At 36.4% G+C, this 26,127-nt stretch overlaps 3 protein-coding genes across 3 annotated transcripts; all 3 read left to right on the top strand.

The window, feature by feature from the left end:
- The first annotated feature begins 1,127 nt into the window (after window positions 1-1,127).
- Window positions 1,128-5,802, top strand: TfIIEalpha (transcription factor IIEalpha). The gene is made up of 3 exons (XM_071889699.1): window positions 1,128-3,677; window positions 3,760-3,997; window positions 4,066-5,802. The coding sequence occupies exons 1-3, from the start codon at window positions 3,416-3,418 to the stop codon at window positions 4,892-4,894; spliced, it is 1,329 nt and encodes a 442-aa protein (XP_071745800.1). The 5' UTR covers window positions 1,128-3,415; the 3' UTR covers window positions 4,895-5,802.
- A 270-nt stretch (window positions 5,803-6,072) lies between these two features.
- On the top strand, window positions 6,073-11,210 carry LOC121123072 (uncharacterized). Its single transcript, XM_040718159.2, has 4 exons — window positions 6,073-6,719; window positions 6,789-6,856; window positions 6,949-7,048; window positions 8,770-11,210. Exons 1-4 carry the CDS (start codon window positions 6,343-6,345, stop codon window positions 9,695-9,697), a joined length of 1,473 nt encoding a protein of 490 aa, XP_040574093.1. The 5' UTR covers window positions 6,073-6,342; the 3' UTR covers window positions 9,698-11,210.
- On the top strand, window positions 9,699-26,096 carry LOC121127973 (uncharacterized). Its single transcript, XM_071890627.1, has 5 exons — window positions 9,699-16,860; window positions 17,128-17,137; window positions 17,186-22,550; window positions 23,002-24,399; window positions 24,488-26,096. Exons 1-5 carry the CDS (start codon window positions 10,361-10,363, stop codon window positions 25,069-25,071), a joined length of 13,857 nt encoding a protein of 4,618 aa, XP_071746728.1. The 5' UTR covers window positions 9,699-10,360; the 3' UTR covers window positions 25,072-26,096.
- Window positions 26,097-26,127: the final 31 nt, after the last annotated feature.

The following is a 26,127-nucleotide window of genomic DNA, read 5'->3' as shown; positions in this document are numbered from 1 at the left end:
CTGGGTCTGAAGACTCTACTTTTTATGGCCTTTGAGCTTGTGCAATTTTAGCGTGGAATCCAGTAGGGTATCACTTCTAATGAGCCTACTCCCGAGTTCACCTCATGAGAAGTTAATGGACCTGCTTCCCCCATCCACTTCAAAATTGTTGTTCACCAGAGGCCACAATAAGAAATAATCTATGTAACTTAAAATGAAATTAAGCATACAGCGTGTGTCGCTAAAGCCCAGTGCGTCATATAAAATAGAAAAGTGGAGTATATATATTTAGAGATGTAAATCCTAAGAATTTTTTAGCGTGAAAGTTTTTTTTAGACCTATTACGACTTATTAAACATTTTGTATTTATGTTACATATTACGTTTTAATATATTGTCAAATCCGAAAGTAAGAAACAGCTATTTTTGCAGATGAAAAATTAATTATATCCGAAGTCAATGGGTTTCTGCAGGCCTGTAGCCCCATCCAAATTAAGGAATTGTTGCTTTTAAATAGAAAATTTAATATTTGATTTTTTTTTTCAAAAAATTAAATATATAAATTTTATTCAGAAAATAATAATTTTCTGTGTATAGCTATAAATTTTTTAATTTTTTTTCCAAAAAATTTTTAATTTACTGTGAACAACAGTCGATTTTGGATTTCCAAAAAATTTAATATATGAAATATATAATTTTTTTCCAAAAAAATTAAACAACTATGAATTTTCGAATTTTTTTTCTACAAAATTTAATATTTTGTGAATAGCTAATTTTTGGAGAAAAGCTAGGGATTTTTGAAATTTTTCTAATAAATTTAATATTTTAAATTTTTTCCAAAAAATTAATTTTTTAAAAATAGCTGTAGATTTAAAATTTTTTTTTCCAAAAAATTTAATCTATGAAATTTAATTTTTGATTTTTTAATCTATGAAATTTAATTTTTGATTTTTTAATCTATGAAATTTAATATTTGAAATTTAATTTTTAAAATATTTTTTCAAACTATTAAATTTTTAAAATTTTTTTCCAAAAAATTTTAATTTTTCAAAAATATTCCAAAAACCTCTCCAAAAAAAATATATATATGTATAATCCTGTAGACGCCCCTGAAAGTAAATATAAGTATTAAAAAAATCACAATTTTTTTATGCTTATGTAAATAATCCAATTCATCCAATTTATTACTATTAATATGTAATATTTATTACAAAAAAAACATGTATAGTTTATTTGAAAATCATGTGTATATTGGTCATGTAAAAAAACTTAACGTTTTTCCAGTCCTCAAAACCTTTTTTGTAGGCACTTTTTGGGATGGCCTTTGGCTTCTATCACAAATTTTGTTTTATGGATTTAATAGACTCAAAACGGGTTCCACGCAGTGGCAATTTAAATTTGGCAAAAAAAAAAAAGTCCCTCGGAGGTAAATCAGGTTAATATGGTTGTTGATCGATGGTATTTATTGCGTATTTGGCTTTCAATTTGCTCACAATCCTGACTCTGTGCGATGGTTTGTAATCGTCGTATAAAATCCACGAGTTATTCTTCCATAATTCTGGCCGTTTTTTTGACGGATTTTCTCACGCAAACATCTTAATAAGTCCAAATAGTAATCTTTATTGACAGTTTTCCCCTTCGTAGATGTTCAGTTCTGTGGTAGAGGACGATGGTAGTCCAGAACGCGGTATGTCTTCGACCATCTCACGCTCCTCCTTGAACGCTTTGTAGTCCTCATATGCATGGGTTTTTAATAAAACTGATTCACCCAAAGCTTTTTCTTACATTTTCAACGCGTCAGCAAATTTACAATGGTTCACAATGCAAAATTTAAGGCAAATAGTTTGTTCAATAATTTCGTTCATTGTACACGGACTTATCCAGCTGTTACACTGAAACTGATGAACAGATCGCGCTCAAACCTGGAATCATAATGAAAGATAGTGCTGCTTACCTAAAAAAAAGTTTTTAAATCCCTTCTGCGTGGGCAATTTAAATTAACAATTCCCGGTACTTTTTTAGACACCCTAACAATTTGAGGAATGTGTTGGAGGAGATCATCTATAATCAGCTGTGACAAGGGAAGATGGTAATAACTAAATAAACAAGGACATTGGCAAGAAGTACTCTGATATCGATCCCCAATTCTACTCTGAGGTTAACAAGGATCTCCAATTCACAAAATACGGGACAGCTACAAAATTCATAGGATTTACATCACTACTTATGAATTTCTATGAAGTTGATTTAATTATATCCGGATTTGATTGTACATACATAATAATATATTAAAAGGTATTAACTAATATTTGACCAATGTACTGTCCATCAGTCACAAGTCGTGGGGAATAGGACTCAAGATTTACTACTCAACTAGGACTTGAGTTCGTATTTTGAAGACTTTGCAGCTAGATCTTACTATCACAGACCCAAGATTCCACCCGAAAGCTAATTTATACTGAACTCATGAAAAGCTTTAAAACACTAGATCTTATCCAGGGGCGTCGGTAGGAATATATTTTAATAAGGGTGGGGGGTTGTAATTTTTGTATAAATCTTTAATTAAGGAGTTATACAAAAATCCTTCTAAGATATTTATTATAACATCTTGTATCTGAGTTCCAAATAGCTAAGGGTTTCTTATGGATCTGAAAAAGTAGTTTTAGGCAACAGACGAGCCGGTTTAAATAAGAGGGAAGGGATGGGGTAGATTATGGATCCAGGTCCGCTACTAAGCTTGTGGGGCCCTTAAAAATGATAACTATTATATTTCTTAAGCCAAATTTTCCCAAACTTTACTATGCCAAGATCCCCCTTCACTAATTACTAATACATAGGCCCCTTTATACAAAATATGTGTAGACTGAAAGCAATCCTGAATTCTCCATCTTCCTTCACCCTCCTTAGCCTCCCCTCACATTGAAACCATTGTTTTAAGTAACATTAGTTTTCAGGCCCCCAGCTGGAACATGGAGCATTACGCACTCTGCGTATAAGGTAGCTGCGGCTCTTGTTTTAAGTGCCAGTTACCAAACTGAGCCTGTATAAAAAAGAACCGAGACTGATAAAGCTGAACCATAACGGTTGAAATGAGAGAACCAAGAACGGTACCCATAGAACCGCTGAACCTGAACCTCGTACAACCATGCCAGCATAAGAATCTAGTTTCGGAATACTCATACTGTATTCTTTGAACTTGTGAGTAAATTTTGAATGAAACACAGTACAAGTGTGACGTTGTACGTTGTTAAATCTCATGTTTTCCTCGCAACCTCTCTTCATCACGGAACATTGTTTTGTATTGGATAATAGTACTATCCGTTCATTAATATTAAATACTAATAGTTTTGAAACGAATCCTGAAGTCTTTAATCTGAGTTTTATTGAAAATTCATAGACCCTAAAAGAATAATTATTTTATTTGATACACCCAGAAAATGACTGGTGAAAGTGGTGGTGGAGTTTTGACTTCCAATGGAGTAAAAAGTGACATGTTGGTCACCGAGGTTCCTTCGGCATTAAAGGAATTGGCTCGTATCGTTGCAAGAACTTTTTACAGTATAGAGGATTCCCTTATAGTGGATATGTTGGTTCGTCATCCCTGTCTCCGAGAAGATGATATCTGTGATTTACTCAAATTTGATAGGAGAATGTTGCGCGCTCGAATGGCGGGTCTCAAAAATGACAAGTTCCTCATGGAAAGTATCTTTTTTTTGCCTTAAATGCATTATTTCGTAAATCTCTTATTTATATTCATATATCACTTATTCATATCTTTAGGTCAAGCATAAAATGGAAACGGGAGAGGATGAAAAAGCAATCAAAATGAACTGTTATTATATCAATTTCAAGACATTTGTCAATATTGTCAAATATAAATTGGACCATATGCACAAGAAGATGGAAACTTCCGAGAGGGATGCAACTGCAAGATCATCCTTCAAATGTAAGGATTGCATGAAATCTTTCACGGATCTAGAAGCGAATGAGTTGTTCGATCCCATGACAAATGAATTCAAGTAATTATTAGACAAACTATTAATATGACGTCTTTTATTTTATTTGCATTGTAATTGCATGTGTATAGATGTACGTTTTGTGGGGGTCAAGTCGATGAAGATGCTTCTGCCGGTCCTCAACATAACTCAAGAGCTCTGTTAGCTCGCTTTAACACGCAAATGGAGAGACTATATGACTTGCTCAGAGCTGTAGAAGAAATTAAATTAGCTCCAATAGTCCTCGAGCCCGAACCTGTTGAACTCTATAACAATAATAGATATAGAGGTGATTCTGGCCGTGATGGGCCCTCTGTCCCTGGAGGAAATTGGTCAGGAGAAGCTTCAAGAGGAACAGGAGGCTTTCGCGTTGATAATCAACAAGTCAATATTACCTTTGGAGAGCATGAGAAACAAGAGACTAAGAAGAAGGAAGTGCCGGTTTGGATTACAGAGTCAACTATTACATCAGATGACAAGGTTGTTATGGATGAGGATTCAACAGACTCTGCAATTCCCCTTCCCTCTGCTGAACTACCAATGGAGAATGATGAACCCTTTCAGACCAATGATGAGATCACATCACTCCTTCTTCGCCATGAAAAAAGGAACAACGCGTCTTCCAATAAAACTCAAGGTCTTGGAGATTCTGACTCCTCCGATGAGAGTGACCCTGATCCTGATCCCATTGCTGCTATTACATCCTCACAACCTTCTTCAAATATTATGAACATTCCAATTGACGAGGAAATTATGTCCGATGACGACGATGATGATGGAGAGGCACCAACCATTCGTGTCGGGAACGAAGAAATCCTTTTGTCCGAGGTCAACGAAGAAATCATTGCTCGAATGACTTCGGAGGAGAAGGAGAGATACAGACAATTGTATGAAGATTTGTATTCTCACATGTATGAATGATTAAGCCTATTTTTTTGTTTGTTCGTTCACATTCAAAGTAGGGCTCAATACACAGTACTACGAAACCAGAACCATCTTTCAATCAAGTCTTTAATTATTGAGCATATTCTTAACTATTAAACGTTCAGTGCCTCATATCATCATCATTAATTATAATAAATGTATTATTTCTATTAATTGTATTTTATCTTGTTCATTCAATACTCAAAATGTATTTATGCATTTTTGTAAATGTTATGATCGAGTGTGATCACTATTATTAATATCATGTTCATGTCATGATCAATCTGCCTTCCTTTTTCAGTGTGTTTTGACGCATTTTATTTTTATTTTAAATGACGTACAAAAATAATAACAAAACAAATGGCGAATACATAAACATCCCATCCTACTGATCATACGTCATAAATTCATATTATTCGAATGACTGGTGATCGTTCCACTTACTAGATAATCCTTGACGCATTGGAAAATGTCTCGATTTTATTATTATTCCATAATGATATCCACTGTTGCAGCTAGTGTTGCCTTCTTTACTGTGATCCCGGATAACCCTCATCCAGAGCTGAAGAAGAAAAATAATTTAGACCCTTTAGGCATGTCTTCCCAAGAGAGAATGATTAATATGCTTAAAAATGGTCCCACAGATTTGACGAAGGCTCGAGAAGAGACTCGTATCCTCCGTGAGGCTCTAGCTACTCCCAAGCAAAACAAGTCTGAATGAACATTGTGGATCAATGATCAATTTACATTGATTTGAAAGAAAAGGAATTCCTGAGTTGTTAGTGCTTTTACTACATTATAGAAATTAAATTGTAATAATCATTCTGAATTCACAAGTTAAAAATAATAATATTTATATATAATTATTATTTGTCTATTAAAAAAAGAAAATAATTATGAGGTCATCTGTTGTACCTTACATTCATTTAATAGTTATTCAAATATATAATTGCTCATCATAGATCATAGATAATTATATATATGAGGGTGTAGACGTCAATAATATTACCCTGGGGGGTGTAAGAAAGAAAAGAGAGGAGAAATGAAGAGCTCTGCTGAGATATTAATATTATACGAACATTGTATTGTTAGTAAATAAAATAATAATAAATGAATCGCTAGGAGAAAAGAAGATGAGAAGTGATCCGAGTATATTTTATTAAATTCTATGAAAAAGGAAAGAGAGAGGGAGAGAAAGAAGAAGAAGAAGAAGAAGAGGTGATGAGGGAGCTGAGCTGATGAGAGAGAGAGAAAAAAAAGAAAATAAGAAGTGACGCTTGATTTTGGCGAACGGGCTATCGAAAATGTATTGTGTGGGCGAGGAAGGAACGCCAAAATTGCCATTGGCCGAAGCATTCAAATCCAAGAAAGAAAAAGAAGAAGAATAAAAATACCCTAACTTTTTCAATGAGTTCAAAAGTGACGGAAAGATCCGTAAGAATGGGATGATGGACGAGAGTGAGAAATCTGGGGATTCCTTTTCCTTGAGTGGAGACACACTTCAATTGATGGGAATGGCCTCGTCCCTCCCGACCTCAAATCTGTTCCTTCATTATCCTCATACGATGTGGGAAAAGGACAATGAGAAAAATACTGGTCTTCATTCTCCGGCAGAGGCTCCTCCTCCTCCTCCACCCCACAAGCCACACATTTGCAACATTTGTTCCAAACGCTTCGCCAAAAGGGAGCATCTCACTAAACATCTGCGGATTCACAAGAGTGACAACAAACGATATTCTTGCGAGTTTTGCTACAAGGCATTTCGAGATCGCTATGAACTCGTTCGACACACTCGGAGGCACACCGGAGATTTCCCTCATAGGTAGGCGTCTCCGCGTTCTCTCCCCCAACTCACTCACTCACTCACTCACTCCATCCTCTTACTTTTCAGGTGTACGGAATGCGATAAAGGCTTCATGAGGCATGAGCGTTATTTGACACATTTGCGCTGGCATTCGGGTAATTATTATTAGGACATGATTCACTCTAGGAAAACCTGCAGTCTTCCATTTTTCTCTTCCTACTTTCTTAATTTCTCATTTTCTTTAAAGGTGAACGCCCTTATCAATGTTCCATGTGTGAAAAAAGTTTTAGAGATCGAAGTGAGTTAAATAGACATTCCCGTCGACATACTGGAGATCTACCCTACAAGTAAGGGACATTGCATATTCTATCTACGTAATATATACAGTTCATATATGTATGTGGCTTAGAAATCAGGGTTCTGCATGACGTTGTTTTTCATCATCTCATTCTTTGAGTTGAGTAACAACATTTGTGGGGGTGTTGATGAGGATTTGTGTATTACTGTTGTTTTAGAGCAAATCAAAATTACATAGAATGCCTTGTTTGATTGAATGATAATAAAACCAACAAACACACATAACATAATAATAATATCCCTTCATACACAGGTAAAACAACTTGAAATCTGTTGTACCTTACATTCCATTTGAAAATTTCTTTTTCTCTTCTTCTTTTGTCTACCTTCTTGCAAGATTGTATTAGTGTTTTACTTATTATTAGATACTATTAGTATTGTATTCTATTTATATTAAATCATATATATCGTGGAGGAGCCTCAGAGCAAAGGTGTAACCAGCCCACATAAGCATGCTATTAATATTATACATTATAATCATTCATATTTGACAAAATAGTGTACTAATGTCATATTTCATTAAGAAAGATAAGCTACGGATTGACATAAAATAAATATTTTAAGGAAAATGTGAGGCACACCAAATGACAAACATCTTCTTGATATTGTTCGGCTTTGCTCATAAATGAGTATTCCCTATGAAATAAGATATGTAGCTCTTGGGAGAAGGAAGATATTACTTGTCAATGATTTTAGAGGATGAGTAATGATAAATTAATTTGATTATGGATCAGTTTAGTTATAATAAGTCTGATTTTTAATTTGTGTATACATAATTAGGAAAAAGATGCGTCATTAATTGATTCCTTCTCTCTCTCTCCTCTAGAACATACTTAGTAGTCATCCGTTAATAATATTTTGCCTACTTATCTTTAGTAAATGAACATTTTTTATTTAATGCAAAAGATTTTAGTCATTAAGAGCCTTTTGACAAATAATGATAAAGTGCAATTATATATCATATAATGTAATATATACTACTATAATTAGAAAGTCGATTCTCTCGATTTCTCTCTTTTCTCTTCGCCACCACCTCCTCCTCCTGTAACTTTCCCCTTTCTTTCCTATTTATTACTGTTATTCGCCCATATTGATTTTCCCCTCTACTATTATATCTACAAGACTTTCCTTTCGGTATTGACTACATACTCTGTGATTCATTGATAAAGATATCCCTCATTTTGGCAATTTCTCTCTTTCTCTCTCTTCCTCCCTCCCTCCCTCCCTTTCTCTCTCTCGACTACTTTTCTCCCCTTGTACATATATATATATATATATATTAATACCTAATATATTATGTATATTTTCTTTGAATAAACACTACGTAATCCGACGTAATGTATATTATTATATATATTTATGTCTAAATATACATTTGTTTTATTTATAATATAAAAAAGTAATACTGGAAGAAGATTTGTAGTTTGTTGCATGAAGTTGAAATCCTCATCTTAGTTATAATATAAATAAATAAAGTAAAAAGTTGTGTGAATGAACAAGGGGAGAAAAGGTGGAAGACGAGCATTCAATAAATTTGTAGCTTGTAGGTACATTATTGCTTATTCGCTCATATATAGGTAATACATAGTGATCATTCATTAACATCCGTTTTCTAAGTGACTTATTCGTCTTATGTACGTATAATGTACTGTGATTGTTTTTTCAAAGAGGCATTGTGATTATTGTATTATTTTTCTTGTTATAATTTTAGATGTGAAACTTGTGGAAAAGGTTTTTTGAGAAGGGGACGCTATGTAACTCACGTTCGAATACATACTGGAGAAAAACCCTTTGTATGTGCTGTTTGTTCACGAGGATATAGAGATAAACGAGAACTCAAAAAGCATCAAGTGGCTCATAATCATTCCGGACTGAGCGATCCAATTCCTCCAACAAACAACAGCAACACCTTTTCTGTCCTAGGATCACAGGGCTCTAAAAACAATATCAATAATAACAACAACAACAGCAGTGTTTTAAATAATAACCTCATTGTCAAGGAGGAAGTAGTAACGGCAACGCCAACGAAGCAAAGTCTCATCAAGTCTGAGCCGCAGTCGCCTCCTTATAATAGCAACAACAACAATTTTTCAAACTCTTCCTCTCCTATTAATGGAATCCATTTACCGAATGAGCCTATTCCTAAAGAAGAGCTGGAAATAAATGGAAATCCTCAGGAAATCCATAACTCTGTCGCACCTCTTAATCCAGCAACAATTCCGTTGCCCCCTTCCGTTGCATCTGCTTTACAGTTAATTAATGAAAAAGTTGTCGCTAAGCAGAGAGCTGCTGCAGCTGCAGCCGCATCTGAAAAAAGAATGGTCACTTTAGTTCAAGTACCATCTAGTTCTGCACCAAATTCTAGTTCCACGTCTATTACGACAACGGCGGCCTCATCATCATTATTATCGCATCGTCATCTTATTAAAGAGGAGGATGAATCTTCAGAAAATAGCCCACCTATGCTCTATTACGTTTTGCCTGGAATGCTTAATCTTGATGGTGGTTCCACTGTAAGAGTGCAAACAGGAGATGGGAGGATGAGTACTGGCCAAATTGTAAATGTTTCAGCATTTGGAGAATCATCTTCTATTCCTGGCATTATTGTGGAACAAAATGGAAGTCGATTATCCATGTGACATGAGAACGGCTGTGCCTCGGATATTCTCCCCACGAATCACCATCTTTTTGCACAGCCAAGTGGGGATAGTTCTGTCAATGCCAGAGAAGAAAAAATAATTAAAAAAAACAATGTTCTTCATTTTAGACACAATAATACTAATAATGATAAAATCAAGGACATCATCACGTCTCTTAAATCTTCCAGTGCATTACATCATAAAGAAGAATTCCTCTTACTTAAAGGAGGACACAAGGATTATAATAATGATAGTGATAGTGTTATTATATCATCATCATCAAATTTAAATAAAATCCCCTCTAAAGTTCGACGAGTGATAGTTCAAGTACCGGACATTAATGAGTACACTTCACCTTCGACGACGACAACATTATCGTCATTTCCCAATTTCGATGGGGCCTATGACGGTTCTGAGGATGAGAAAGAGGAGGAATCTGTCGTCTCTTCTCATCCACAAGAAAATTCAAAAGAGTTGCAGAGACTCGGTGACTGTGATATTCATGATAAAAATAAGTTTTTAAATAATGATGCAAACTCAAAGGGAAATAAGAGTTTGACTGAACTTTCGAATGAACCCCATGGTGAATTGAAACCACCAAACTCGCACAAAGGAAAGGAATGTATTGAAGAAGAAGTAGTGTTCAAAGAAGATGAAAATAAAATGGAAGAAGTAACAGCAGCAGCAGCAGCACCAAAATTGTCATCCGAACAAGAAGCAAATAGTCATGACTTAAAGGAGCAGCACTCAGCGAATGACTCCTCCTCCATTCTTTTAGCCTCCAATTCGAATTGCACGGAAACGTCAATGGCAGCAAGCACATCTATTACTCCTATTATAACTCAGCCACCAATTGGTTGCAATAGTGTTAGTAAAAGTGAGGAGATTTTCAGTTCTGCAGATGGTGATGGTATTTTTAATGATAGTAGTAGTCGTGTTCATCATCTCAGTAATAGTAATTGTAGTAGTGGTGGTGGTGGTGGTAGTAGTATGAACAATTTAAACATAAAGGCATCAACAGACCAAGAACAAGAACATCAACAACAAACATCTCTTCTTTCGTCTCCTCCAAGACATACTAATAACAATAATATGAATAACTCTGACGATAATAATAGCAGCAGCACGAATGAAGAGGATTTGAATACGAGTGGAGAGATGTCTATCCTAAGTGGTAGTTGTAGTAGTAGTAGTAGTAGTAATAATAGCAGTCTCCATAATAGTTCAAAGGGCGAAAACTACACTTGCCAATTCTGTTCTCGTTGTTATACGGACAAAAATCGCTTTGAAATCCATGTTCGATTTCATACTGGAGAAACCCCCTATGTTTGTCCCATCTGTAATAAAGGCTTTAGGGATGGTAAGAAGATGAAGATCCATGTTGGAAGGCATACTTCTTCTCTAACGCACAAATGTCATTTGTGTCCTAGAAGTTTTGAAGGACCAAGAGCACTGAATAAACATTTGCTTGCCCATAAGATGAAAAACTATATTTCTCCCAAATCAAATAAAATCAATCAATTAAAGACTTCCACGCCTGCTCCTCTTCCTAATATTCCTCCACCACGACCACCATCTGATTCCACTATTAGCTTAACGATGGATGATCTGATACAGTATGCTCAGCCTTTACCAGAAATGCACGAATCCGTATTGCAAGAAAAACTAATTGAGGGTGCAGCTAAGGTCGTACCTGTTACAATGGAAGAATTTAAAACAGACTCTGAGTTTCCTGATCTATTGGACTCCATGTCTTCTGTTCAAGATACATATGCTAAGATGAATAGCATTCCAGTGTCATCTTCAGACTCACATGTTTCAACACCCATATCTTGTTCTGGTTTATCTGGTTCTACACCAACGTTTACCACTTTGAGTGGTGTCGAACCCGAATATCCTGCGCATTTAGCTCTTAAGCCTAATATCACTGGTGGTCCACCTATCGTACTAGCTCGGAAGTCTGCTGCTCCACCACCGCCTCCTAAGGCAAAAAAAGACTCTTCTCATGGATCAAGTAAATCATCATCTTTAAGTTCATCTAAGCACACCCTCGTGTCACAAAACATTAAACAACAAATATCAACAACACCTAATGTACCCGTCCTTGTCTCTAAGCCTGAAGCCTTGGTCACTGCTTTAGCTTCTGAAGCGGTTGCTCAATTAGCTAAGGCTAAAATCAATTTGCCAGCTGGAACTTGTATTGTACCAGCATCTGCGTCGCAGAAAAACGAGTCACAAGAATCTTTAGTAGCTAATCCTGCAATTACAACTACAAGTTCCGTGGCTGTGGCTGATCCCAAAGGTGGCCCTCCTTCTACTGTTCCTTCTCAACCCATGACTATTACAATCCAATACAAAATATATCCAGATCAAAAAGGTGAAGAACCAAGAACTGTTTCTGTTAAGAGGGATTTGGCAGATTTAATTAAAGAGACGCCTGCTAGGAGTTCATCTCAGTCATCAATTTCTTCAGAAAAAACGGTTGCTTCCCCTGGAGTGACACCGTTTCCAGAAATTAACAAGGTTCAGATTGAGCCAAAGAAAATTGATCCTGCTAAGGAAACTCGACCAGTCATTACACCTGCTGGTAACAAGTACGATGTTCCAACTGTTGTTACAGGTGGATACGACCTAGATAATTTAATGTGCACATTTTGTGACCGTCGTTTCAAAAATGAAAAAACGTTGATGGGACACATGCTTAATCACTTTGGTGTTGCACCAAAAATGGCTTCTTGCCCAGAATGTGGACTCACGTTACAAAAGAAGAGTTATGCTCGCCATTTGAGGCTTCATGGGAATATTGCCCCTCAAGTGTGTACTATTTGTAAAAAGGAGTTTCGTGAGAAGAGAAGTTTGGACAAGCACATTAAGGTTGTTCATGGTGGTGAACAGTCTTATCCCTGCAACTATTGTCCAGAGACATTCAAGACTGCCATTGAACAGAAGAATCATGTGGACTCTCATGTTTATCAATTTGAGTGTGACATTTGTCATTTGAAATTTCAAAAATCTGAATCCCTTAATAACCACTATAAAGTTCATACTGGAGAAAAACCATTTAGTTGCGAAATCTGCGACAAGAGTTTTGCATCCGAAAAGGTGAAACGAAACCATGTTCTTAAGCATCAAGGATCTCTACCTCATAAATGTGAAGTCTGTTACATGACCTTTCAAAGTAAAGCCCATTTGGTTAAGCACGAATCAAGTCATACTCGACAGACTCAGGTGATTTCTGCGAAAATAAATACTTTCTTGGAGTCTTTTAGTGCCTCTTTAGAAAATGATATGCAAGTTATAGGATTCGATAACGCAGAGTCTTCTTCAGGAATAGTAACATCTGGAGGAATGATTTTTCCTGAAAACTTGGATGAGGCTGCAGCGGAAGCAGCTCAAATATTTCAGAATGATATCTTACAAAGTGATGGTGATGATCTTCTTGTTAATGAGTCTTTCCCTGAGAAAGTGATTCCTATCATTAATACCCTCTCATCCTCTTCTACAGAGGAGGAAAACATCATTCATTGCAGTATGTGTACTGCAAAACTTAATAGTAAACGATCCTATCTCATTCACCTGAAAAGACATGTTGGATTAAATAATTTTAAGTGTAAGTATTGTGATAAATCCTTCCAAAGCAAGTTTCGATTAAATCGTCATCTCAAGAACCATGCTAAAGAGGGATCCAATATAACTCCTCCACCATCTTCCCCCACAGGAGAAAAGAGCACAGATGATGCTCAAATCTTTGAGACCATCAAGTGCGCTCTGTGTCCTAAGACTTTTACTGACAATGAGTCTCTACAAATTCACACAATATCTCATTTTGAGGATGATAGTCTCATAAGGTCCGCTGCGTATCAAAGAAAACTTCGACGTAGAAGTCTCTTCAGAAGATCTTACAGATTGCGTTCGCTCCATAGAGCAAAACATATTTCATCCTTGGACTTGAATAATAACGTATATAATTGTACTGTTTGTTGTGTTTCCCTTAAAAGAAAAACATCCTTATTTATCCACAAAATGAAACATGGAGGAAAATCATGGAGGTGTGATAGTTGTGGTGATCTCTTTTCTCATTCTTCCAAACTAAACTCCCATTTACTTGAGAACCATGATATGCTCAAGAAGGACATAAGATCTAAAGGCCTTCTTAAACATAGTTATATTTACAAAATTTGGAACAACGAAGAGGAGCCTCCTAAATTATCCATTCAAGAATGTGAAATGGAACACTATAAATCTAATCTTTCAAATCAAGAATGTGTTGATCTGGGTTCAAATAGTTTTAGAACCCTCGAGGGTCCACCTCCACCTATAGTTGTTAACGCTACTCCCGTTCAAGGTCCAACAGAAACAACAACTATGATACTCCAAACCCCCCAAATATCTATTCCTCAACCAGAAGTTGTGTCACCAGTCATTCAAGTATTACCAGTTAATGTTTCAGACTTGTATCAAGGAGGAAATAATATATCCAATGTTCCACTTTCGGCTGCAGCAGCAGCAGCCTCTATGATACTACAAGAAAAGAAAAGTATTCATCCTGGAAGTAGACTTATTGAAGATGAAAGTATGTTTGACGTCAGCACTTTATCATGTCTTGCATGCAACAAAACTTTTAAGAATCTCCGAAATTTTAGAGTGCACAAATCTCGTCATCAAGGAACACTTAATCATAAATGTCCAGACTGTATAAAAACTTTTGGAGGTCGAGCAGCTATAAATCGACATATGATTGCTATTCATGGTCGTGAGCTTAGAGTAGATGAAGAAACAAATCAGGCGGCTCTTAGTAAACAGTTTTATGGCTCACAGTCGGGTTATTCAAATCGACAAATTGTTCAAGTATCATCCGTCTGTTCTAGTGCTCAAGTAGTATCCACCATTGATCCTTTAATAATTCAGTCTATGGAGGAGGGACAAGAAGGGGAATACCATCAACCAATAAATATTTCACCTGAAATGATGCTCCAATATCAAACAGTTGAGCCTCAGATTCAATCTTCTGCTGCTCTGCCACAAATAACTTCAGAACATGTTGACAAAGTTCTCGAGCCAATTCCTCAATCCCTTCAAATTACGCCTGCAGTATTGGATGCTTCGGTTGATAATGATCCACCGCAAATCATGATCCCGGAAATTTTAACTCCTGAACCTCCTAATGTTTCCAAAGAATCAATTCCAACAACAATATCTGTCCCAATTTCCATGCCGGTTTTGCAAAAAGAACTTTTAGGAAATAATGAGAAACTTATTGATTCAAATAATATATCCAGTAAGGAAAATCAAGAGCATTCTCCGCGTTCTCCCACTCCTCCTTTATCAATTGACCATCATAATACTTTAGAAGAACGAAAAAAGGGAGTCATATCATCTGTTGATCTGAATATTCCCGAAAGGCTTAATAAAGAATTATCACAGGAGGAATCTCTTAAAAATGATGAAAAGTTCAATAAAATACTCGAAAATGTAATTAGAACAGAGTCAGAGATATCTTCGTCTTCAGTAACACATTTTGCTTCTGAAATAGAATCAGCGTCTCAGCAACACTCTAGGTGCAATGATGAAAATGAGGAAAGGGAGAATATTAGTAGGGGTGTTGTTGCAAAAAATATGCCAATACTTGATAATACGAGTGAATTCTCTGAAGATGAAACTGCTGCAGCAATTACCGTCGGTGTTATGGAAAAGGACTCATCAAAAGAAAAAGATAATGAAACGGATAATTCTATCGGTCAATGCAAACAAATTCATGGACAACAGACTGATAGTAATACACAGATGGATGAAGTTCCTTCATCTCCTGGTGAACTTAAAATCGCTTATTCTATTGAGGAAGAAGATTTAAGTAAGTCAACTAAAGCATTATCGATGAAGGGGATTTTGGGATCAGATGAAGATTCCTCCTCTGCAACGGATGATACGTCAACAATCGCCGTTCCTTCTAATATTAGTAAATTAACTAATCTGCATGCATCTTCTTCAAGCAGTTCTAATACAAGCAGCTCCTTGGGGAATAGTAGTAGTAGTAGTAGCAACAATAACACAAGTACCAGTTCGAGTAGTTCTGTTAGTACTATGATGGACTCATCGGACATTGGATTATCTGAAAAAACATTTAATAATAGTTCTGTGAAAGTCTCAATTTATAATGAGAATGATAAGGACCTTATTAAAGATGAGTTATGTTCTTCTATTGTACATAGATTGGAATCACCGGAAAGTTCGGATTTCTCTTCTCCTGAAGTTATGCCTTCTGTACGCTTCACGAGAAGAAGTAAACGAAAATCTGAGTCATTTCAACCTGAACTAAATGCGGATTTTATCGAACCTCCACTATTGACATCAACTCCTGCAGCAGCTATCAAGGAGCCATCTTCAGTTCCAACAGAAAAGAGACGACCTGGAAGACCACCCAAAAAACAGGGCTCACCCTTTAAATTAGAAGCTAAAGTTCCATCGAGGAAAAGCCAGCGGAAAAAAGAGGAACAAGTCCATCATGAAGAACAAATGGCTTCTTCAGATCCAGTTAATAATAATAAGTGCCTCCATTCTACGAGTGATAGTAAATCAAGGGATGAAACACCGGCTGTAGATATTCCAGAAATTTCTTCTGAAGATAGTTCCTTCGAAAGTAGTAGTACTCCTCTGAGAGTGACAAGAAACAAAAAATTCCATTCTTTGAATGCAAAAACTATTTTACAGCCAGAAAAGAAGTCATCTGCTGCTCTTAAAGCAAAAGCTAAAAAAATGCCCAAAGGGGCAGCAAAAACTAATAAATTAAGCAAGTTAAGTTGTTTTATGAGGATACCTAGACACGTTTCATCAAAATCTGCTGATCCTATTGATGAGCAAAATAATTCGAGGCAGTCGCCGCCTGAAAAGTCTAAATTGTCGAAGAGCAAAAATCGACTCAAAATTATTGAAGAGGCATGTACCACAAGTCATGAAATGTCAACTTCAGCTAATAGTTTGATAGATTTAAAAGACAATAAGTCGGACACTTTATCATCTGATAAGTTCAATGAAACTTCAGATGTATCTCAAAATAATGTCAACCTGTCAGAAGAGTCAACCTCTCTTTCCCTTGATAAAAATGAAGTTGCAATAGATTCAAAAAAGAAAAACAGCTTAACATTACCCAAATTCACAATCCAGAAGTAGTGAACTTTAAGCAAACCCCTAACTCTATTTCAGATACTAAAAATCTAAAAAAAGAGTCATTTGAGCAACAACCATTGCCTATTCCCAAGAAAAAGCGTGGACGGAAGCCAAAATTGTCAAAACAATTACCTTTATCTTCTGATGAATCTCAACCTTTGTCTGGAAAACAGAATAAGAAGATGCAACATGAGAGCCAAAAGATTCCAGCTAATATTACAAAGAACACATCCAATAAGCTCTCTTGTCTTGGAAAAACATTAAAGTTGTCTCGAAGCATCGAAAATTCGGTCAATGATTATAAGGACAATAGTATTTTAAAAGATGTTGTCGTTAGTGACATCCCAGATTTTGGTAAAAAAACCTAATAGTTCCTTTGTGGGAAAAAGAGCTACTCGGTCTTCACGAAGAACAACTATTCAACAAGAAAATGAGATTACATTATTAAAAGAGCAGAGCATAAATGAAGAAAGTATTCCTCCTTTAGTTGATGAATGTATGTCATCACCTAAAGAATCTGAAAGTGAAACCAATGTGGGGATTTCTAGTGATAAATCTAATAATGACGAATCCCTTGGAATTGAGGAGGATAATGCTTTAGAACAGTCTGCATCAATTCAGAAGGATGATAGGAGAGTGGACACTGACACCCCTCGGAAGCGAAAGTATAGATCAAAAAAAGATAAAGAAGAGGAGGAAACAGACTCGAGTTCCCTCAAAAATCTATCCGAGATTCCGTTCAATGCATCAAGTCTATCAAAAAATTCTGAAAATCTAATTTCTACAGAAATAAAAGGAAGGGAGGTAAAATATGTGGAATTCAAAGAGATTTCTACAGGAGATGATGAAATTAAGAAATTGAATGATAACTTGTTGAGTTTTCAAGAGGAAAGTGCCAGAGGAGAAACTGAGTCAAGAGAAACTAGTCAATCTACTGAGTCATTATCATTGAGCGAGGATGGAAATAAGGAAGTATTATTGTCTAATGAAGAAGATGGTGCTATCAATGATGATAATAATACGAGTAATATTAAGTCGTCAAGTCATAGTCTAGATCTAAATGAGTCTAATAAGAAATTTTCTGTACCCCAAAACGAAGAATCCAAAATGATTAATACCAATGAGCAAAAAAACAATGGCAAATATCTTAACAGTATCCCTCAAGATCGTCAACATCCTGAGTTGAAGGAAATTAGTGTTGAAGCTTTATTAACTACATATGATGAAGAAAAGAATAACTCCAAGGAGTCCAAATGTCTGGTGAATAACATAGATAACCACATGAGTGAGGATGCCACTAATATCATTAATGAGGATTGTAACCGAAAGACTGCTTCAAGCATTCTTGTATCACAAGATAAGCCTTGTTATAAAAAAAGGAAAAGAAAAAAATTTGAAGGTCCCAGAAGAAGGTCAGCTCGCTCAATGGGTGTCATAAATGAAAATCAGGCTCCTTTGGATTCAGGTATAAAAATAAAGAATGGCTTAAAATCCTCCGACTCTTCAAACTCTGATATTACGAATGAAACAAAGGAAGACATATCATCATCAACTATATTTGATCAACATCCCTTTTCTGTTACAGATTCTATAGTTAAATGTATCCAAATTATTTCTGTGTCGGAAAAAGATGATGAATTCGAGGATAAGGTAATTGAAGCTTCAGTCACAACTATAGAGACTCAGTGTGAAAATCTAGTACCGCTTCATTCAGATGAAAATTTATCTGAAATAGATGACTTCTGTATAGAGGAGCAACTACCTATTATGTCGTGTAGAACAACACGTTCTAATTCCAAACTTGTTTTAGAAAGTGTCTCTCCGATAAAAGGGAACAATAGTTCACGAGAGGAGGATGATATTCATAGTCCATCTCGACTAGAAAACGATTCCTCATTACCACTAGATAACATCTCCTCATCGGACTGTTCAACCCCTAATAGTGCTTCAAATTTACATAAACTTACTGCTCTTCCCATTACTGAATCTAACTCTGCAGAAAAACATGAGCAAGCATACAATTCAAATACTCAAACTCCCGTCTCTGACATCAGTGAATCTGTTCCAACAGTTCTTGATAATAAGGACAAAACTGTGTCTGACAAAAAATCAATTGGAAGTGATGAAACTAGGATAGAAAATAATAAAGATATGATCCCCATCAATCATCATGAAAGTTCAGCTCTTTCTACTCCGTCATACGTCGAGCATTTACAGGAGAAAGAGAGTAAAACATTTAATGATGATCAAGATTTCTTGGACTTGGAAGACTTGGATGGAGAGCCCCCCTTATTAGTTATAAAACCGAGGATTCTCCATCGAAGGAAATCTGAGGATCCAGGCAATTATGTTTGCGATTCTACTAATCATGAAAAAGATCCTGTGAAGTCTTTACGTGTATCCCCGAGGAGAAGAAGAGATAAATCCGAAGAAAAATGTAGAAAAGAATATGATGTTAAAATGACAAAAGAAGGTCCTACAAGCCCAAGCCCTATGATGGAAAAAAGATTTTCTCCTAGACGATATCAAAAGAATGAGGCGCCTGTTCCTATCAAACAAGAATCAGATATAGTCAGAGATATCTCAAAAAAAATGGATGATAGTCCTTCTGAAATAACGAATAACCCTTCTTCTATTAAAAGAAGGGGTAGAAAAAGAAAAGAATTAACCACCACAATGATACATGATCCGTCTCCTCCTCTATTATCTGAATTAGCAGATGATGATAAAGTAAAAAATATGAGGACAAAATCTTGTTCTCCCGGACAGCCTATGCAAAATAATGATTCTAGCTTGTCAGAAAACGAGGGATTGATCTCAATAATTATCCCCCCTGAGAAAAGATGTAGAAGCAAAGAGTCGTCTGTGGTTGAAGAAGGATTGCAGCCGACGAAATTAACGGAAGTTGTTATTACACCACCTCGACGCCGCCGCGGTCGGCCTTCTTTAAAAGAAAAAAACTCTCCTGGAATGGCATCTCCTGTTAGAGAAGAAAAAATGTCAACCAAAAAGGATATGGTTTCTAGTGAAAATGCAGAGAAGGAATATTCTCCTGGAGGAGGAGAATTCACGAAAGCAGTTAATCCTCAGAGACTTAATATCCCTTCCACTTTATTTACGGCTACATCAGATAAGAGAGGGAAAAAAGTGTTCAGCTGTACACTTTGTCGGAAAAACTTTAATAGGAGAGATAAGATAAACTATCATATATTTAGGGATCACAACGAACACTGCAGCCGAAAAAAAGAGGAATTAAAGCCCCGAAAGAAATACAGAAATATAGGGAGGAAGATTGAAAACTTTGAAAATGACGTGAGTAAATTATTAGAAATAATCCAAGAGAAGAGACGGTTACGAAGACAGGTGGAATTCCTTTCTGAAAGAGGCAAAGATGATGACATTACACGTCAAAAAGATCAAGTTTCACTTGTGAGAAAACAAGAGATTCTTCTCTCAAAATACAGGAGGAAATCTGACAAGAAATCAAATTTTGTTGTTTCATCATCGTCTCTGGATCCATCATGCCTAAAAGTCAGCATTAAACGCTTGAAAAGAAAACACTTATCTTCAGAGACCCTGGAGAATGGAAAGATAAGAATATTCTCCTCATCAAAAAACGGGACCTACTCATCTCATAATGTATCTGTTAAAATTTTGAAAGAGGGAGGAGATCCACCGTTGGACATTTCATCAGGGATCAGTAGTTGCAAAGGTGGTGGTTTTGAAGTTGGGGGAAAGGGGGAAAAGAGGAACGGCGGAGGTAAGGAATCTATGTTGGTCAATGATGAGCCTCCAAGAAAAAAACGACTTCAAGACGGAAAAATTAAAAAGGACATTAATAACAAATTGGGCAATAAGACTGCTGGTTCATCACCTAGTCGTCTCATCGTTATTGAGGAAACAAAATGCCCACAATCTGTTGGAAAGGCTCCTCAAACTACGGGTACTTTTACTAATGAATATTTGACAGGGAAGGAAGAGGAGCAGGAAAAAGTAGTTGTTAAGAGGAGAGGAAGAAGAAAGGCAGGCCGCCCGAGCAGTAAAGCATGTAACAAAATGAATGAGGAGGATTTGGGACTAGAGGAGGGGACTTTTGCGGATGTGATGAAGACCATGATGTCATCTGAAAATTGTTCTGGAGGAGGAGTTGGTGGCAAATCTGAGAGAAATAACGATGACATCGTTACTCAAGTGCCAGTGACAGTGGTGGAGGAAGAGAAGGAGGAGCCGGAGAGAAAAAATAGGAGGAGTTGTAACGCACAGAAGAGTTGCAATAAAAAAGGGAAAAAACAGAACAACACTGACGACATCATGTCGTCGTCGTCGTTCCAAAACGAAGAAGAGGAACGACAACAACAACCATCATCAACAACAACAACAACAACAATTCTTACGCAATCTGAATCTTCGCAACTAGACGGAAATGCAGACTCACTCTCTACACCCTCCGCCGAAGATCTTCGAACCAAGAAACCTCAAAATAAATTAGCCATAATTCGTCGAGTTTTCTCAACATACACCAAAAAGCGAAAGTTTGTCGTCGTCAAATATCGAAAGCCCCTTCATACTTTTATGAACCTAGAAGAATATTTGGAGAGAATCAAAAGGGGAGAGGGGTTGGATAAGAAGACGAAATTGTTATCGCCCCTTCCTCCCAATGAAGAGGAACCTTCTTGTTCTGGAACTGAATTTAAAATGGCCCAGGTCGATGGTACTTTTGATGAGGATCCACCTGGACATTCACCCAATCCCCCTCCTCAAACACATTTTCTTATTCTCAAAAGAGGTATGGCCACGACCATTGGCCCTCCGCCCCCTCCTCCTTCCCCACTCATCAAGACAGAAGTTCTTAAACAGGATTTATATCTAAATAATCAAATTTTGACAGGAGAGGAATCTATTCGTGAAAGTGTGAGTTCCATCATTGCAAACAATTACAACATGGAATTCACAAATGCAGAACAGGAGGAGGAAGAGACGAATAACTTTATTTGCTCTCTATGCTCCCAAGGAATGCCCACTCGAAAATCATATGAGGCTCATCTTATGCGTCATAAAGGCCTCTCTTTCCAATGTGATCGCTGTCCTAAGGCATTCAAGGATAAAGGGGACCTTGATCTCCATCAGCGCACACAGCATACATCATCTTCTTCTACTCCTACTACAATGATTATTAAAACCGAGCCATCTGAATCAACGCCGCCGCCACCACCACCAATCTTTATTATGAAGCAAGAACCAGTTTTGATTTCACCAGAAGAACATGCGGATTTCTCACTCCCCGATGCTCTTCATCTCTTTGACAATGCTTCTCTCATGGATTCTTCTGATAGTGCCATACATCTAAGTCTGGATGAGCTTCCCCAGTTCTCACAACATGACTCAACGACGAGCTTTGATGCTTCACCTGGGTTCATGGATTTCGTAAATGAGGAAAGTAGTACTACGAACGGAAATTCTCCCTGTACAAGTGTGCCTGAATTGCGGAGTGAATCTGGAACACCTGGGAGTCTTCCTCCGGATGATGGGGAGTTCCCTTGTACACACTGTGAAAAGAAATTTGGAAATCGGCGCAATCTCAATTCTCACATGCGAAGACACACTGGGGACTACAAACTCTTTTGTGATCATTGTGGAAAAGGCTTTTTCACCAAGTCAAAATTAGACTCTCATCGAACTAAACACACCGGTAAATAATTATAATATATAGATACATTAATCATACATAACATACTTGCATACAATCTTAGTTTTATATTAATGTAATTTTACCTACACTATTAGTATTTCAAAAGTGTGTTTCAGATCAAATCAAGTCCAAAATATAACTAGTATTTTGTATGTGATATCTGAATATCTGTATGTTCAAGAGAGGGGGGAAGGAATTCTTTACAATGATGATTAAAGGTCAACAGATAAATATGTAATACATACAGACATACTTTCCATATTCAATTTATACCAATCGTTATTATATTGTTGTTTTGATGTGATTCATACATATCACATATGTATGCAAAAGAGAAAAGACACATTTATTTTGTCTTATCAGAGATTATCTCTTTCTCTCTCAATTATAATTTATTAGAATTAATTAAAGGAGTAATTGAACATTTCATTTTTTCCCTTTTCATTCATAGGTGAAAAGCCTTTTCGATGTTTGATGAAGACGTGTCTTAAGCGGTTTCGCTATAAAGGTGATCTTTCAAAGCATATAAAGCGTTATCATCCTGGACATACTCAGCCCCTGACTGCTGTTCCCATTCAAGATGATGAACTAATGACTCTGCAAGCTTCTGCTGGCTTAAAAAAAGAGGCTCTCCCTGTGATTGTTACAGTAAGTCGGCAACAAATTCAGTCTTCTGGCAATGTTGTCGCCTCTACGATGGTTCAATCACCTGGAGGAGTGACTGTGGTACCCTCGTCATCATCTGGAGTAAGCATGAACCATGGTAGCAAACTTTTTTTGCCTCTTTTACCTCAACACCCGGTTAAACCAGCGGATTTATTAGCTGCAGGTATGGCTATAAAACGACCTCAATTGCCTATGAGTATTTTATCTTCCATTGACGACCCATCACTTGATGATAATATTTTGAATATGCTAACTTCGGATGAGGCCGCCATGTCTCCTGCATCTTCTTCAGTGCCTTCTTCAGCTCCCTCTCCAACACTTCTTACTCCAGTCATTCAAAATTCTTCTTCTTGCTCCTCTTCATCTTCTTCTATGGTATCTCCAAATCTACCAAATCCATCCTCACATACATTTCAGATCGCCAAGACCAATATTCTACATGACGTCCTTACTCAAAATATTAGTGCAAAATCCTCATTTACATCGTCATCAGGATCTTCTGTCTCTAGTGTATCTTCTGGCTCCATACTGAGCAATTCTCTTATCAATACGACATCTTCAGGTTCCTCCAATTTCATCATACCTTCTTCTATTTTGAAGCCATCATCTACTGCCATTTTTCAAACTCCATCTTCCAGCATTCCTACTTCACTACTCAACACTGTTTTGACAACTACTGCTAAAACTTTTACTTTGAACGATGTTCTTGGCACATATTCTGTCTCTTCAAATAAAAGTGGTGGAGGTGGTAAAACCATCAATGTTATTACAGTGGCTCCAAATAGTAGTGGTGGAATCAATTTGATTAATGCAGCAGCAAATAACAATAAGACCCAATCTTCACTTATACAGCAACATTCAACACAGCAAGGCCAAACCATTGTATCCACGTCACCTAGTTGTTCAACACCAACAAGTCGTCCTGACCTATCAGCTACAGCTCTACTACCTAGTCGACCCGTCAAACCATTTCCTTGTACACATCCTGGGTGCAATCGCAGTTTTGAAAAAGCAAATTTGCTGAGAAGACACGCTAAACTTCACTCTGGGGATTGTAAATTTGTTTGCGATATTTGTAAAAAGTGTTTTGAATCTCAATCTAAACTTGATGATCATTATCGAAAGCATACAGGGGAGAAGCCCTTTCATTGTCATGTTTGCGGAAATTCATTCAGATATAAAGGTGGGTGTGTGTGTGGTTGTGTGCTCTGTTACTTACATATTCTGCTTCTTTATTATTGAGAAATGTCACAATGCTCTTCTTTTTTCAGGTGATAGAACCAAGCACTTGAAAAACATTCATGGTGTTCTCAAAACGACCTCAGCAACCAGTTTGACCACCAACAGCTCTTCTTCTACACCACCATCTACTACTACTTCAGCCACGACTTCTTCCACTGAATCCGCCGCCCCTTCAACAATGATTTCTTTAGGGAGTAGTGGAGGTAGTACGGGAGGAACATCTTCTACTTCTTCCACACCCTCACTTACCGAGTCTTCCCCCCTCTCCACAACCACCACCTCATCATCCTCAAATATAGTTTTGCCAAATGTAGATCTTCGTAGCTTTTTCATCACTGAAGAAACGAATTCTTCCATTTCCTCTTTTCAATCCACTTCTGACGCTAGTCTGGCGAGCTCACTTATGGAGTCATCGCCAAATAAGTTTTTAGATCCTTTGGCCTCTGCTGAAGAACATCATCGAAATCAGCAGCAATTACTTCAACATCGAAGGGGAGGAATGAATGGGGGTGGTGGCGGAGGACCCGGTGGTATTCTCACGGAGGAAACAATTACAATGTCATTAGATGAAGTTATGCAATTTGCTCAACCCGTTGTCACAGACTTTTATTAAACAGGATGTTGAAGCATAAACATTAGACTTTGGTGATTTCTCGGTGGATACAACATTCGTATTCTTCTTCTTTTCCGACTTGACTTATAGAATAATCTTGTCACGACGAGCCCGCATCAACGCTTAAAGTTAATTATATTGATATCATTTGGTCATTGAGATTTATTCATACGTCCCATTGATTCATTCATCACCCAACTTCTTCTTCATATTATTCGAAAACTATTACTTCTATAATAATACTTGCAACAACAACAAAAGCAACGAGAACACACAGCTACAAGGACACTTAGCTACAAGGACACTTAATTCTATCTATTCTAACTACTTCTTCTTTATCTACCATTACTACTACTATAATTATAATTAGTTATTACTACAACACACACTTTGCTAAAGAAAAACATGTACAAAACTTATATTATTATTACACTATTTATGAAAATGACTTTAAAAAATTTATATGTTTTAATTTTTAATTCACACTGAGGCCCGTTTACAAAGTCAGTTCCGAAAAAATTACTCTCTCTTTCTATATATCTATTATCTATATACATATTTAAGTCGCCACGATCGTAGTGTAAAAAAAGTTAGTTTTTTTATATACATACATATAATATATAAAGATAAAATAAAACATTATTATTTTCTTTGTTATAATTAATATTATTATAATATTATACCTAGTTGCAAAAGAAACACAGTTGCTGCTTATTTTGCATCAATATATTCATTTATTTTTTTGATTTATAAAAACCACTTTTTTTTATTTTATTTAATGATATATATCTATATGTATATATATTTTTAAGAAACAAATAAAACCAACTTAAACAAATAGGAGCCCGCATTTGACTCCCCTTCCTTAATATTAACATTATTATTATTATTATTATTGCATATGCATATTATATATATTTTAATTTTCGTATAGAAAAAGACATGAAAAAAACCTACGTTCTTGGTTGTAATTTCCCATTGTAACAAATTATATTTAAATAAATGTTATCTGTCTGAAAAACTTATTAGAGAAAGAGAAAGGATACTTGACTCTAA

This window comes from Lepeophtheirus salmonis, chromosome 1 (genome assembly GCF_016086655.4).
Source record: "Lepeophtheirus salmonis chromosome 1, UVic_Lsal_1.4, whole genome shotgun sequence".
Taxonomy (NCBI): domain Eukaryota; kingdom Metazoa; phylum Arthropoda; class Copepoda; order Siphonostomatoida; family Caligidae; genus Lepeophtheirus; species Lepeophtheirus salmonis.
The sequence above is the reverse complement of the archived record's forward strand: the minus strand, read 5'-3'. Positions and strand labels throughout refer to the sequence as shown.

What these genes read in the sequence shown, in the direction of transcription:
- LOC121123072 (XM_040718159.2), top strand. Translation starts at nt 6,343, where the DNA reads ATGATGGACGAGAGTGAGAAATCTGGGGATTCCTTTTCCTTGAGTGGA. An exon ending in ACATTTGCGCTGGCATTCGG is followed by an intron (nt 6,857 to 6,948) that starts GTAATTATTATT and finishes TTTTCTTTAAAG; the next exon opens with GTGAACGCCCTTATCAATGT. An exon ending in ACTGGAGATCTACCCTACAA is followed by an intron (nt 7,049 to 8,769) that starts GTAAGGGACATT and finishes TTATAATTTTAG; the next exon opens with ATGTGAAACTTGTGGAAAAG.
- LOC121127973 (XM_071890627.1), top strand. Translation starts at nt 10,361, where the DNA reads ATGGAAGAAGTAACAGCAGCAGCAGCAGCACCAAAATTGTCATCCGAA. An exon ending in TCATCGAACTAAACACACCG is followed by an intron (nt 22,551 to 23,001) that starts GTAAATAATTAT and finishes TTTCATTCATAG; the next exon opens with GTGAAAAGCCTTTTCGATGT. An exon ending in AAATTCATTCAGATATAAAG is followed by an intron (nt 24,400 to 24,487) that starts GTGGGTGTGTGT and finishes TTCTTTTTTCAG; the next exon opens with GTGATAGAACCAAGCACTTG.
- TfIIEalpha (XM_071889699.1), top strand. Translation starts at nt 3,416, where the DNA reads ATGACTGGTGAAAGTGGTGGTGGAGTTTTGACTTCCAATGGAGTAAAA. An exon ending in AAATGACAAGTTCCTCATGG is followed by an intron (nt 3,678 to 3,759) that starts AAAGTATCTTTT and finishes CATATCTTTAGG; the next exon opens with TCAAGCATAAAATGGAAACG. An exon ending in CCCATGACAAATGAATTCAA is followed by an intron (nt 3,998 to 4,065) that starts GTAATTATTAGA and finishes GCATGTGTATAG; the next exon opens with ATGTACGTTTTGTGGGGGTC.